General features: G+C 42.6%; 1 protein-coding gene across 1 annotated transcript in view; it reads left to right on the forward strand.

The window, feature by feature from the left end:
• The window catches only part of slc24a4b (solute carrier family 24 member 4b), a 372,991-nt gene that overhangs the window by 234,510 nt on the left and 123,821 nt on the right, over positions 1 to 14,660 (forward strand). Inside the window, exon 3 of the mRNA XM_070877549.1 lies at positions 11,842 to 11,918. Within this exon, the coding sequence (XP_070733650.1) occupies positions 11,842 to 11,918 (77 nt within the window). The remainder of the gene's footprint in view (positions 1 to 11,841; positions 11,919 to 14,660) is intronic.

Raw genomic sequence — 14,660 nt, forward strand, 5'->3', positions numbered from 1 at the left:
TGTAGTGCAACAAAATTTGCAGATGACACTAAGATTAGTGGGAAAGCGGGTTGTGTAGAGCACTCAGAGAGGCTGCAAGGAGATTTGTATAGGTTAAGCGAATGGGCTAAGGTTTGGCAGATGGAATACAATGTCGGACAGTGTGAGGTCATCCACCTTGGGAAAAAAAACAGTAAAAATGAATATTATTTGAATGGGGAGAAATTACAACATGCTGTGGTGCAGAGGGACCTGGGGGTCCTTGTGCATGAATCCCAAAAGGTTAGTTTGCAGGTGCAGCAGGTAATCAGGAAGGCAAATGTATAAGGTATTGGTAAGGCCGCACCTGGAGTACTGCGTGCAGTTTTGGTCACCTTACTTAAGGAAGGATATACTAGCTTTGGAAGGGGTACAGAGACGATTCACTAGACTGATTCCAGAAATGAGGGGGCTACCTTATGATGATCGATTGAGTAGACTGGGTCTTTACTCGTTGGAGTTCAGAAGGATGAGGGGTGATCTTATAGAAACATTTAAAATCATGAAAGGTATAGACAAGATAGAGGCAGAGAGGTTGTTTCCACTGGTAGGGGAGACTAGAACTAGGGGGCACAGCCTCAAAATACGGAGGAGCTAAATTAAAACCGAGTTGAGAAGGAATTTCTTCTCCCAGAGGGTTGTGAATCTGTGGAATTCTCTGCCCAAGGAAGCAGTTGAGGCTAGCTCATTGAATGTTTTCAAGTCAAAGATAGATAGATTTTTAACCAATAAGGGAATTAAGGGTTACGGGGAGAGGGCGGGTAAGTGGAGCTGAGTCCACGGCCAGATCAGCCATGATCTTATTGAATGGCGGAGCAGGCTCAAGGGGCTAGATGGCCTACTCCTGTTCCTAATTCTTATGTTCTTATGTTCTTATGTTCTCACAGTCTTAGTATCCCACAGCTTATTAAATGCCCTCTCATTCATGATCGATTGACTCACCCCCATGTCCAGTTCCATCGATACCGGTATCCCGTTAAACTTCACATTAATCAAAATTGGTTTACTTTTGGTTATGAAGGCATACAGTCCATACACTTCCTACTCTGGCATCTCGGATTGCATATCCGGATCCGCGCTAGTCTGACTCTCATCCTCCATGTGGTGTGTTGCAGCTCGCTTGCTCATCTGTGACACTTGTGCTGGAGATGCCACACTCTTCGACAACCTTTGCAACTATATTGCTTAAATTGGCACTGCTGGTGCCAATGATTTCGCCCACAACGCCAACACGGACAAGTCGGATACATTCCCGCTGGCGGACTTTGGGCAGCCACAGGTTTCGCGAATGCAGGCGGATAGGCCCTGCCATGTGCTGCTCTGCCGAACGCTGAATCAATCGCATTTACAGTACTTGCCGAGGTTCGGTTCTTCACCGATATTTGCTTTAGACGCCTGTCCGTCGTCTTACATGATTGAGCGATCTGGATGGCCCTTTTTAAATCCAACTCCTCCACCGCCAGAAGTTTGCGCAGGATCACCTTGTGGTTGATACTGATAACAAAGAAGTCCCGCAGTATGTCTGCCAACACCATTCCCAACTTGCACAGTCCCGCTAGACGTCTCAGGTCAGCAATGAATTCCGCTGTGCTCTGGCCCTCCGATTGAATGTGTGTATAAAACCTGTATCTCGAGATGATGATGCCATTGTCTGGCTTGAAGTGCCTTTTATACCTGAGCAGCACCACGTGCGTGCTGCTCAGTGGCCTCCAACAATAATGCCATCTGGTGGCTACAAATAGAATGTACATGACAGTTCTGAGCTGGGAATCCCATGTCTTCGGATGTGGGCGGAGTGGGGGAAGAGGAAACTGTGGGGACTGTGTGAAAATGCTTGCCACATTATTACAATCTTCAAACACTTCCTACAGTGGCAATACAACCAGAGCTCAGCACTGTCTTGGGGATAGCAAGATTAGTCTCTCTCTCTCTCTCCCTCTCTCTGCCACTCCATTCACACCCCTTCTTTTTTAATGTTGTCAAAAGGTTCTTTGTTTAGTTGATTGATAGGAATTTCCCCTGCAATTCTCTCAATCTGATATCGTAACCTCAGCGGAAGTTCAGCAGACATTCTGTTTACCTGTCTATCAGTTGTTTCCGACAATCTTCCACCGAAGTTATGACAGTCAATTAGGAAAAGCCCCAAGTAAATTCCCGGTGGATATCTTTTCATATGTCTTCCTGCCCCTGGCTCCAGCTCTTCCCCACTCCCTGTTCAAGTTGAAACTGGGGCGTACTTTGTTATTCCGCTTGGCTCCGAGTTGTCCATCTTGCTTAGATCATTAAGATTGCATTTACCACCTCTGTGACATTGCCCACTTATGTACCTACTTCCCCCTTCTACTGCTGAAGCTCTAGTCCAGCCCTTCATCAGCTTGAAGATTTGCTTCTGAAAATCTGTCTTCAGTGATCTCTCTTCCTCACATTTTACAGATTTCACTTCATGTAAACTCTTTTCCCCATGTCCTATCTTGCTCATAGTTCTGCACTTCCATTTTTACCAAGGGTCACTGACTCCATTTCCATCAACAATGATTTCAAGGTCTCTGTCCTTCCTTGCAAATCACTCCATAGTCTCGCCTACTTTACCTTAGCGATCATCTCCAGCCATATATCCCATCCTACACCCTTCACTCCTCCTGCTGCGTATTACCTCACTGCTGCACTCTGTGGATTGCTCTCCCAAAACCATGTTGCTTTGCTTCCTCTCTCCCTCAACTTCACGAATCCCTTGAAAATGCAACTCTTTGCTCTTCCCTCCCAGCCATCCTTCCTCAACTCTTGCTTGGTGTCCTTCAGTCTGCCCTGTAAATTCCGTTACTGGGGATGCTCTCCTGCACAAAGGGCAACATATAAATGCCAACCTTTGTACTAGATGAAAAGTTATTTAAATGGCAAGATTGCAAAGCACTTTTAATTACACGGAATTTCACTTGTATAACCTGTGTCGCTTTCTCTGGATTTTGCCAGTGAATACTTGTTACTGGCTCTAAAGTATTTTTAGTGGTTTAATTGAATGGATATTGATTATTTACTAATTCAGTCGAGTTGCAGCCCAGTAAACACGGAGTGCTCCAGCATTCTCTTCTAGACTGATGGCAGTTAGAGGCCAGCTGTCGGTTGGGAGCCCCGGGTAATAGTTCTCTCCGTGCATGGGTGAGTTTATCCACTAATCAACATCTCAAACAACTTCATCTCTTACATCTCCAGTGATTTAGGTAATTTCGGTGCTGCCCCTCAAAATCAGATTACGCGAACTAAGCGTTATTTTTGATAGTCTTTTGTGACTTCCTTTTGATCAGCTAATTGCTGTTTAATGTAAAGGTTAATGAGTATTCCTATTTTGAACAAAATTTCCACTTGGAAGCATTTTTAAAGCTAATGATGAAAAAACAACTTAAGAGCCCGGTAGGGAGAAGATGCTGCCCATAATGCCTACAAAAAGGCCATTGTATTTATTACTTCATGAATATCATGCAGTGAAGAAATTATACACTGAATTTGTTATAGTTCAAAGAGTAACTGAAAATGACTGTGATACTTTTCATAATGGATTCTGCCTTTATTAGTTGCAAGCATCCTCCCCCCAACCCCCGCCAACCCATTTCGCCAATGTCCTGAATATTTTCAGAGAAAATTCGTAACAGCAATGAATGTTTAATTGAAATTTTATGGTGTGAATCAAAATCCCTCAGAACTGCACTGAAGTGTCACCAAGATTATGTGCTCCAGTCTCTGTGAAGCTTGAAACCCACAACCTTCTGACTCGGGGGTGAGACTGTTGCCACTGAGTCGAGGCTGCCCCCTGAGTGTCGCCTGTTAACTAGTTGTACATTTACTGCTCGTCCATGCCAAGCCCAGCCTCTATTATTACTTATCATGAAAACCCATATTGCAGCAGGGAACTCATTCAAGCTGAAAATTATCATTGAGAGCTTTGGCACAGTCGCATGTTCAAAGGGCTTCACACATAAATTAATTATAACACAGTCTAGCTACCTGATGCATGATCACTTACAGGCACCCAGGATGGTCTGCAGATTAGGCACGCGTCTGTTGCTGTGTAGCCATGGCTCAGTTGGCAGCACGTTCACCTGAGTCAGAAGGTTGTGAGTTCAAGTCCCATTCCAGAAACTTGAGCACGAAAATCTAGGCTAATACTCCAGTGCAGTACTGAGGGAGCGCTGCATTATCAGAGGTGCTGTCTTTTGGATGAGACGTTAAACCACGTCTGTCCTCTCAGGTGGACATAAAAGATCACATGGCACTATTTTGAAGAAGAGCAGGGGAGTTATCCCCGGTGTCCTGGCCAATATTTATCCCTCAATCAACATCACTAAAACAGATTATTTGGTCATTATCACAATGCTGTTTGTGGGATCTTGCTGTATGCAAATCAGCTGCTGTGTTTCCTAGATTACAATAGTGACTACACTTCAAATGTACTTCATTGAATGAAAGAAAGAAAGAAAGAAAAAAAGAAAGAAAGACTTGGATTTATATAGTGCCCTTCACGACCACCGGACGTCTCAAAACGCTTTACAGCCAATTAAGTACTTTTGGAGTAAAAAGCGCTTTGGCATGTCCTGAGGTCGTGAAAGGTGCTATAGAAATACAAGTCTTTCTTTATTTTTCTATGTGCTCCTTCAACTTGCAACATCTCAAAACTACCCCTCTGCTTGCATGATAAGATGGCATATAATATCAAGATCCCCAACTGGAAGAGAGTTTAGAAATTACAAACCCTTAACTCCTTTGGAGGAGGCCATCCTGGACATCCTTGTGTGATATTTTCTTACGACATCACTAACAAACACACACACACACACACACACACACACAAGATGGCTCCAGTACATCATGCGACTTGTCACATGACCCTTTTATTGTATTTAAAGCAGCAGTTGCATTACCACAGTAGTCCACTAGGTGGAGCTCTACATTATAACCTTGCATTGATGAACGCTAAGGGAATAGAGGAAGATGAAGGTTTTCTGTCTTGTTTGGCTGTCCCTCACTCCCACACAGATATACACACAGCCATATAGCCATCACACACAGCTATTATGTTATAATGCAATCTCTATTTGAAGCTGTATGTGTCAGCAAGCATTCCAGCATCAGTTCCTTTTCTGTCACTGTAGCTCTAGTATGGCAGCCTGCCAGCACTATCACTGGCCCATAACAATACCTTGGAGGAAGTGCAGCATAGATTTACGAGAATGGTACATGAACTCCAAAGGTTAAATAAGGAGGAGTGATTGCACAAACCAGGGTTGTATTCCCTGGCATTTAGAAGATTAAGGGATGATTTGATTGACGTTTTCAAGATATTAATGGGAACTGATAGGATAGATAGAGAGAAACTATTTCCGCTGGTTGGAGAGTCTAGGACCAGGGGACATAGCCTAAAAATTAGAGCCAGGCCTTTCAGGAGTGAAATTATGAAACACTTCTACACGCAAAGGGTGGTAGAAATTTGGAACTCTCTTCTGTAAACAACAGTTGATGCTAGGTCAATTGTTAATTTTAAATCTGAGATTGATAGATTTTTGTTAACCAAACATATTAAGTGATATTGGGCAAAGACGGATATATGGAGTTAGGTCACAGATCAGCCATGCTCTCATTGAATGGTGGAACAGGCTCGAGGGGCTAAATGGCCTACTCCTATTCCTATGTTCCGAAGACACTACCTTGCACAGTGAGAAGGCAGTAGAAGATTGCTGATCTCCCTCGCAATACCTTCAATCATTTTGTATCACTTTGGTAATGAAGTTTTTAGGGCTAGAAATTGGTCTTTTGGTGATAGCGGTATTTTTTGGGCTTTTCGCCAAAAATACTGCTAATTACTCTGCTATTATTTAAAGGCATAAAATTAGCAAAAAAAATGCGTCCAACGGTAAAAATCGGCCTTGCACGAGGATTTGCGGCGGAGATCATGGTCCTCTCCATCCTTAGCCTGAGGCCAATTACCGCTAAAACACAGGCCCTGGGAGGGGGGAAAACACAAAAAAAAAATTGCAGGAAATAAAAAATCACAAAACATTCACAAGACACTTATCTAGCGAATCGCTGAAAATGAATTTAAAAATAAAAACTTTAACTTCATTTTTTTGCAGGTCTTCATACTTACCGCTGTTTCTGGGGTTGCAACGCAGGCTTTTCTCGGGCGTTTATTTTCACCCAGAATACGGGTGCGCCGAACGGCCAATTTAAAGCGATACCGCTTTTTTTTGTCTTGCACGCCGGCGGTCTGCTTTTCAGCGGTATTTCAAAACCGCCAGCGCAAGACTTTGGCCAATTTACCTGATCACTTTTTTCCGCCAAAAACGGCAAAATATTGCTGAAAAAACGGGCACAAGGCTGGCCAATTTCTAACTCTTGGTATTTAGGCTGCTGTAAAATTAACTCTCATGGTAAATTTTAAGTTGAGTTAGTGACTACCATGGGACTATGCAGTTTGTACTTAGATGCCTCATAGCTCCCAGAGCTGCTGTGCAATCTTGTACAGTAACAGTTTCTTTACATGTCCCATCATTTTTAACCTTCTCCTGCATTGCTGAAGACTTAGAAATGCTTTAGCTACAGCCGTCTTTTCTTGTGATTTTGCAGATATTCAACTTACTGTTTGGACATGAGCATTTTGTACTGTTGAGAGAGACAAAAATAAAATCTAAAAATGAAAAAAAGCAAAGAACGGCACTAAAAAGTACATAACAAGCAGCATTACATGCCCAGTTCCTGAAATGATCACTGCAGATGGGCAAATAGTTTTCCCAACGCAATCCCATCCTAAACGGATAGGAAATCACACTGTGCTTAATTATAAATTGGAACACATTGTAATATTTAAATGAAAATCTTGCATAACTTATGCAAGAGCTCTCAGGCAATGTGGATCTCAACTTGTTTTCACAGCCCCTGCTCGCCTGTTGCAGGTTGTCACCGCTGGTCATGTAGAACGGGTGTAACTCAAAGTCAGAGTGAGAGAAAAGTATAAAACGATTGATCTGAACAGAAAGAAAGTGATAGTATTTGATAACACAGCTATTGCTTATTCATGTCGAATGGAGAAAGCACTCAGCCTGGGATCTCATATGAAGCATATCTTCTATTCTGCAATGTTGGAAAGACTAGAGAAGCTGGGATTGTTCTCCTTAATTCAGAGAAAGTAAAGAGGAGATTTAGTAGAAGTGTTAAAAAACATGAGGAGTTTTGATGGAGTAAATAAGGAGAATTCTTTTCACTGATGGTTGGATTGGAAACTAAAAAGCAGAGATTTAAGATAATTGGCAAAAGAACCAGAATGGTGATGAGGAGAATTTTTTTTTTCCCAGCGAGTTGTTATGATCTGGAATGCACTGCCTGAAAGGGTGTGGAAGCAGATTCAATAGTAATTTTCAAAAGGGAATTAGATATATACTTGAATAGGAAAAAATTGCAGGGCTATGGGGAAAGAGCAGGAGAATGAGACTAATTGGATAGCTGTTTCAAATAGTTGGCACAGGCACGATGGACCAAATGGCCTACTTCTGCGCTGTATGATTTTATGAAAGCTACTAGTCATCATCTTTAGCCATTTTGATTGACATGCAAGATTGCGGTTTCTTTTTTTAGTTTTCGTTGTCGATAACACAAAAATAAGACTGAATTCTAGCAAGGTGTTGGTAGCTCAGGTAATGCATTCTGTATCAGTGCTCATGTGTTTAGGAATATGGGCATCACCACGTACAACATAAACTTAGCTGTCAGGAAGGTTCTCGTTTATTCATAATCCCTCGAAGTTGAGGTGTTAAGTGTCATTATGACTTCAGCATGCACCTATTCCTATAGAAAATAAAATGGATGTGCCTGTGGTACTTCAATTGATTTTAACTTCATGTGTGACCTTCTCAGAGGGCAGTGCCTGTAGATTCTCCATTCCTCCTCTATCCCTCTCATATTGTCTAGTCTTTCAAGTGCATGGTTATCTTTTATTGTCAAGAACATCTTTTAATTTTTAAATTTTTTTAAATTTTTGTTCATTCATAAGATCTCATTCGAGTAGTTTGACCCTCGGCAGAAGGAACATTGGAAGGACTCGATGTTGCCATGGGAAATGCATTAACTTTACCTTTATGATTTTCAGTGTCAAGCAAATGGAGGTCATTGTGTGAAATGTGGTTCAAGTCCAGATGATCACTGTTCATGCCTATAAGTGGAATTAGCAGTTTACAGTCTCTCTGCAGGTTTATGTGCCCTATTTTTGTGCATTGCAACGAGTTTGATGAGCATAGAAAAATGTTCTATTTGTCACATAAATTAAGCATCCCTTTCTATCTTTTGACCTAGCTGGCTAGCTGTTCAAAACATCATCAATCAGAATATCATTAAAATGCTCCAGTCAGTTTCACACATTTTTTGAAAAGAAGGAGACTCAGCATTAGTTCAACTTTTTAATACAAAGAAGGCAGTCGTTCACTTTTGCTGGCATTCTACTTTTATGGAATTGTTTTTCTAGGCAGTATGGTAAAGGGAGAATGGACTTTATACATGTTGGCCCTGATGGTAAATGGGGATTCCACTGCACTTCCAATGAAGTTACGACAGTGCAATGGCAGAAAATCTGAGAAAATTCAGAGCTGTTGTTAAAATAATGAGTTTGTTGATAACTCCTGGTAAGGGATTACAAGATCAATATTTTATCAGTACTAAATATCGGTACAATACTTTAATAGGGCCCTTTCAGTTGATATAAACTGTGACCCCCCTTAAAGCAGTCCCTTGCTTTCTTTTGCTAGACAGTGACTAAAGGAGACAGAAAAACACTAAGGGCTAGATTTTCGTTGGGTTTGCGCCTCTATTGACACCCCGGAGGGGCGGTAATGGGTATGAAAATTATTTTTGGCCAGATGGCCAGGTTCCAGGTGTCAGTTTTGCAGGGGTGCTGAGCAGTGTTACCCGGGAGTCTCGAGCCGCTGTGCAATGCCCCCGGTTGCGACACCGTTGTGAAATTTGTTTGGAGCGGGACCCGTAGCATAGCGCGCCGTCGTGGGACTGCCTGGGAAAGCGGACAGCCCAAGCGGTTCTGGCGGTGGTGAGGGAAGGAATGACAACATGGGTTAAGCGTGATTGTTTTTTGGAGTTTTATTTCTGCGATTTATCTTTATGTGGGGTAAGCAAGGTATTGAGAATGTTTTTCGTGGTTTTTTGGCCGATTGTTTTTTCCAGGGAAGCCTCTCTCAGGGTGCTCTGAGGCCGGCTCTTTAGCAATGAATTTTCAATTGCTCAGCCGACCTAGCGCCCTAAGAGAGGTGTGGAATGCCTCCCTTAGCGCCCCGCGCCACACTCAGGGCCCAGCTGCTGAATTTTGTGGCTGCAGACACAAACCATTTCCTGGTGTAAAATTTACCGCCACGCCGCCATTATCGACCAAAAAAGCCTCCAACTGAAAATCCAGCCTTAAATACCAGTTAGATTGATATTCCATTACCAGCCACGCCATGAATGGAGACATAGAGCCACATGGAGCAGCAAGTCTGCCAAGAGCCACATATGAAGGGAAAGGTGGAATGCAAATGGCCCCAGGGCTGCTCTATGAGTACCATTTACTTCGCTTAATGTAGCATAACTGAGATTAAAATTGAGCAAAACCGAATGCCATGTGGTCTTGATTGTTTTCAATAGTCTATATTGACCAACAAAATGGCTGTTGTCATTCTAACATTGTCCAAACCATCTAGGTGCTTTACCTTTTCTACTCTTGCCTTTGTCTTTTAACTATTACGGTGAATTAAGGAGCCAGAACAATGTCACAGACTTAGGACTGTGTTTACAACCTTAAGATTTCCAATGAATAGTTTGTCTATCATGAATTCTGGGCAAAAGAATTGAAAGTGTTTACGCAAATTGTTTTCCTGGTAACCAAATTAACAGCACAATGATTAAAAAATGAAGGAACAGCAATAGTGTATACGTGGGCCTATCTTCTCTTCTTCTTGGGCAGTTTCTCGGAATTGAGGAATGACTTGCTTTTACACTAAAAATGAGTTCTCAGGTGACTGATGAGGTGGAAGATGCCTGTGCGTGAATTTTTTTAATGTGGGATGGCCATTGCACACCAGCTACCACACAGGCTTGACAGAGCAGCTCTCCCTGGGATTCATAATATTCAGCCGCTGACTTGCTTTAAGAGCCATGGTATATTGATTTGAAAGTGGATGCAAAATTAATCAAAGTATTTCTTAATTCCATTTTACAACCCAGGGGCTCTGCCAATAGCTCAGTGTGTAAATTCAGTGCATAGTATTACTCAGCTGTGAGGACCAAGAAGGTTCCAGGTTTGATGCCTGGTCTGAGTTGAGTTAGTCAATCCAGTTGGGGCAGCAGTGGGGGCTTTTGGCCTCAGTCTAAGGATAAGGGGTAAGCCATTTAGGACCGGGATGAGGAGAAACTTCTTCACTCACAGAATTGTGAACCTGTGGAATTCTCTACCGCAGAAAGTTGTTGAGGCCAGTTCATTAGATATATTCAAAAGGAAGTTAGATGTGTCCCCTACGGCTAAAGGGATCAAGGGGGATGGAGAGAAAGCAGGAATGGGCTACTGAAGTTGCATGATCAGCTATGATCTTATTGAATGGTGGTGCAAGCTCGAAGGGCCGAATGGCTTACTGCTGCTCCTATTTTCTATGTTTCAATGTTTCTATGAGTGACTGGCTTCAGGACAGGAGGGGGTGAGAAAGAGATAAATATACACTTGAACAATTAAATGAGCTACATGGTCTAATTATCATCCAGTGCTTCTATGTTACTTAAAAAGGAGTTTTACTCTTATTTGACAAAAATACAGAGACTACAGAGGCTATCCAAAACTACAATGGCATTTTTTTTACAAACTTCCTGAATGCCTTAGATGCTATTTGGCCCAATTCCCAATTTGTGATTAGTTGGTGATCAGTCAGAGCAGTAGCTGGGGATTGCAATTGACCTCAGCGGCCTGGATTAGGGCCGGGAGAAATAAAGCAGGACTGCTGCTCCTAATTGTTTACCAATGGATTCTGCTGGAAAATGTGTGTGTCAGATGAGACCAGTATCAGGTCAGCTGAGATGCCCTTCATGACCAATTAGCTTGACAACACTCACTTCTGGTACAACGAGATTGAGACTATATTACATGAGACCTGCCATACTGGGCTGTTGACTGAGGGGCCTGATGTGAGATGTATGGCTTTTCAGCCCAACTTCCCACATACATTCTGTGCACGCAAGAGGAGGGAGTTCCATATTCTTTGTGAAATAATAATTTAAAAAATTAAAAGCACAAAGGATGACATGCTTATCAACACGTAACTAGAATAGCATTTTTGAAATCAGGAAATTCCTGACAACAATTAGAATATTCTGAATCAGTGCCAGGTGGATCTGAACAAAAGATGGATTGGAAAAACTAGATCTTCTCTCAGTTTTAAAATTCTAAATGGAAAAATGTTGTTTAGTTTCTATGAACGTTTAATGATTTCAGTTGTGGCCTCGATTATACACAAGAGGACAGTCATTACGAACAGTTAAGTTAATGAAAACATAAGCTGCACAACATAAACCCATCATGTTCTCAATAAAGGTCATTTGCTCTAATTTACTGAAGCTTGTTCTAAACAGATGTCTCCTTATTGACATGTTTGATCTTCTGCTGTTGTTTATTGAACAAATAGATTATCTGATATTGTAGTCCTGTTTTTTGTAATGCACTGTAGTATGCACAATCTCCTGCAGTTGTCCATTATCCTGAAGAGCATTTCTGAGAATCCTTTACAGCCTCTGATGCATGTTGTTCCATTACAGCTATCCACGAATTTCCAAGTGATCTTTTTACCAATAAGGAGAGGCAACAAGGAGGAGTATTACTTCATATAACAGGAGTAAGTATACTTACACTTACAAAGATTTTCACTTGGGACTATGCCCATAGCATATTAATTAAAAAACAGAAAATGCTGAAAATCTCAGCAGGTCAAGCAGCATCTATGGAGAGAAACAGAGTTAAAGATTCAGAGCTGTGACCCTTCATCAGAACGGTTCTAATGAAGGGTCGCAGACCTGAAACGTTAACTCTGTTTCTCTCCATAGATGCTGCCTGACCTGCTGAGATTTTCTGCTTTTATTTCAGATTTCACCATCTGCAGTATTTTGCTTTTGCATATTAATTGTATACTGTCTTCCAACCAGCAATATCCATTCTAGGTAAAATAGACACAAATAAAGAAAATGAACATTATAGCGAAGAGGAAACAGGATTTCCTATCCTCTTTTTAGTTTATAAAGATATCTAAGTAGGACTAAATACTTCAAGTTCTTACCTGTCACCAGCTCACGTTAGAAAATTGTAGCTAACTTGCCCATGATTTCCCATCCATTGATTTTCAGACTCACGCTGGCTTAAGGGAGATACCTCACCACAGGCAACTCAGAAAATCTATCTTACTTTCTCAAACTAATTTACCTCTTTCATTCTTACATTTTTACAGTTCACATGTACTCATTAAAAAGTTAGCCATGTTATTTGTTTGAAATAATTGAAGCAAGATGAATTTCTAAGCTGAAGAAACTAGCTTAGATATTGGCCCTGAGATTCCGGCCTTGCTGTGTCCGTATGGAATACATACAGACCCAGCGAGGCCTCACAAAAGCTGGTTTTCGGCGTGCAATGATATCTCTTGACAGATCTTCTGCATCCCCATAGGAAGGATATTCGGGCGGGCGAGATTGAGCTATTTGCCCAACTCTTGCCTAGCGAATCTCCTTCAAACTCTTGCGCCTGGTAAAAGCAGGCGCATAGACTACTTTTCCAGCGTAAGGGTTTTAAAACATATAAAAATAAAATTTAAACACACATTTTTATGTTAAAAACCCTGTCCACTAGCGTAAGTTTATATTAAACCCTATTAAAACACCTAAAAAAAAAATCTAAAAAATAGATTTTTTTTCTAAAACATTTAATTAACTTTAATTTCAATTAATTTTAAATATGTGAGGTGTTTTTTTTTCATTTTTTTATGTTGTGTTGGGTGTTTTAGGTGGTATTCTCATTGATAGTAATAGGAATTCGGAGATACAGAGTTCCCATTCATCCATCATAGGCAGTTCATCGGAGTCGAGGATTATTGTGTTCCTAACACAGATGAGACTGCACACAGAGAGGTTAAAGTAACAGTGACCTCAGTCTTTATTAAGACACTCCAGAGTGAGGAACAGGCCTTAGGGGCCGGCTTATATACAGTGCTCCCAAGGGATGCTGGGATCCCTTGGGACTTCAGGGTATGCACTCCCTGGTATACAGATACACAACATCACTCCCCCCGCCAAAGTCAAAGTGAAAACTATTTACAAGGTGAGGCGGTCGGGAGCCTTTCTTTCCCTGGTGGACCGCCTCGGTGCAATCTGTTCTGGTGTGTTGGCTGTGCCCTCGCTGGGCTGGCATGTATTGTTGGCCCTGCAGGGCTGCTGGGTGAGCCTGGCCTTGCTGGGCTGTTGAATGTGATGGGTTTGATTTCCTGGTCTGTGGTGTTGTTGTTGATCCTTTGGGTGTGTGTTGTGGGCTTGAAAAAGGTGGTGTCTGCTGTGGGTTGTTCAGGGCAGTCTGTGAACCGCAGCCTCATTTGGTCCAGGTACTTTCTGCAAATTTGTCCATTGTCTAATTTGACTACAAACACCCTACTCCCTTCTTTAGCTATCACCGTGCCCGCGATCCACTTGGGACCATGTCCATAGTTTAGCACATACACAGGGTCATTCAGATCAATTTCCCGTGACACAGTGGCACGACCATCATTTACATTTTGTTGCTGCCGCCTGCTCTCTACCTGATCATGCAGGTTGGGGTGAACCAGCGAGAGTCTGATTTTCAGTGTCTTTTTCATGAGTAGCTCAGCCGGGGGCACCCCTGTGAGCGAGTGGGGTCTCGTGCGGTAGCTGAGCAGTACTCGGGGCAGGCGGGTTTGGAGTGAGCCTTCTGTGACTCATTTAAGCCTGTTTGATTGTTTGTACTGCCCGCTCTGCCTGCCCATTGGAGGCTGGTTTAAACGGGACTGAGGTGACATGTTTGATCCCATTGCAGGTCATGAATTCTTTAAATTCGGCACTGGTGAAACATGGCCCGTTGTCACTGACCAGTATGTCAGGCAGGCCGTGGGTGGCAAACATGGCCCTCAGGCTTTCAATGGTGGCGGTGGCAGTGCTTCCCGACATTATTTCACATTCAATCCATTTTGAAAAAGCATCCACCACCATCAGGAACATTTTACCGAGAAACGGGCCCGCATAGTCGACATGGATCCTCGACCATGGTCTGGAGGACCAGGACCACAAACTTAGTGGTGCCTCGACTGAGCACACATGCTGCATTGCCGTACACAGGACTCTAAGTCAGAGTCGATACCGGGCCACCACACGTGGGATCTGGCTATCGCTTTCATCATTACTATACCCGGGTGTGTGCTGTGGATATCCGAGATGAATGTCTCCCTGCCCTTTTTGGGAAGCACTACACAGTTACGCCACAACAGGCAGTCTGCCTGAATGGACAGCTCGTACTTTTGTCGCTGGAACAGTTTGATTAGCTCTTGCATTTCAACGGGGATGCTGGCCCAGCTCCCATGCAGTAC

This window comes from Pristiophorus japonicus, chromosome 4 (assembly GCF_044704955.1).
Source record: "Pristiophorus japonicus isolate sPriJap1 chromosome 4, sPriJap1.hap1, whole genome shotgun sequence".
Classification (NCBI taxonomy): Eukaryota; Metazoa; Chordata; class Chondrichthyes; family Pristiophoridae; genus Pristiophorus; species Pristiophorus japonicus.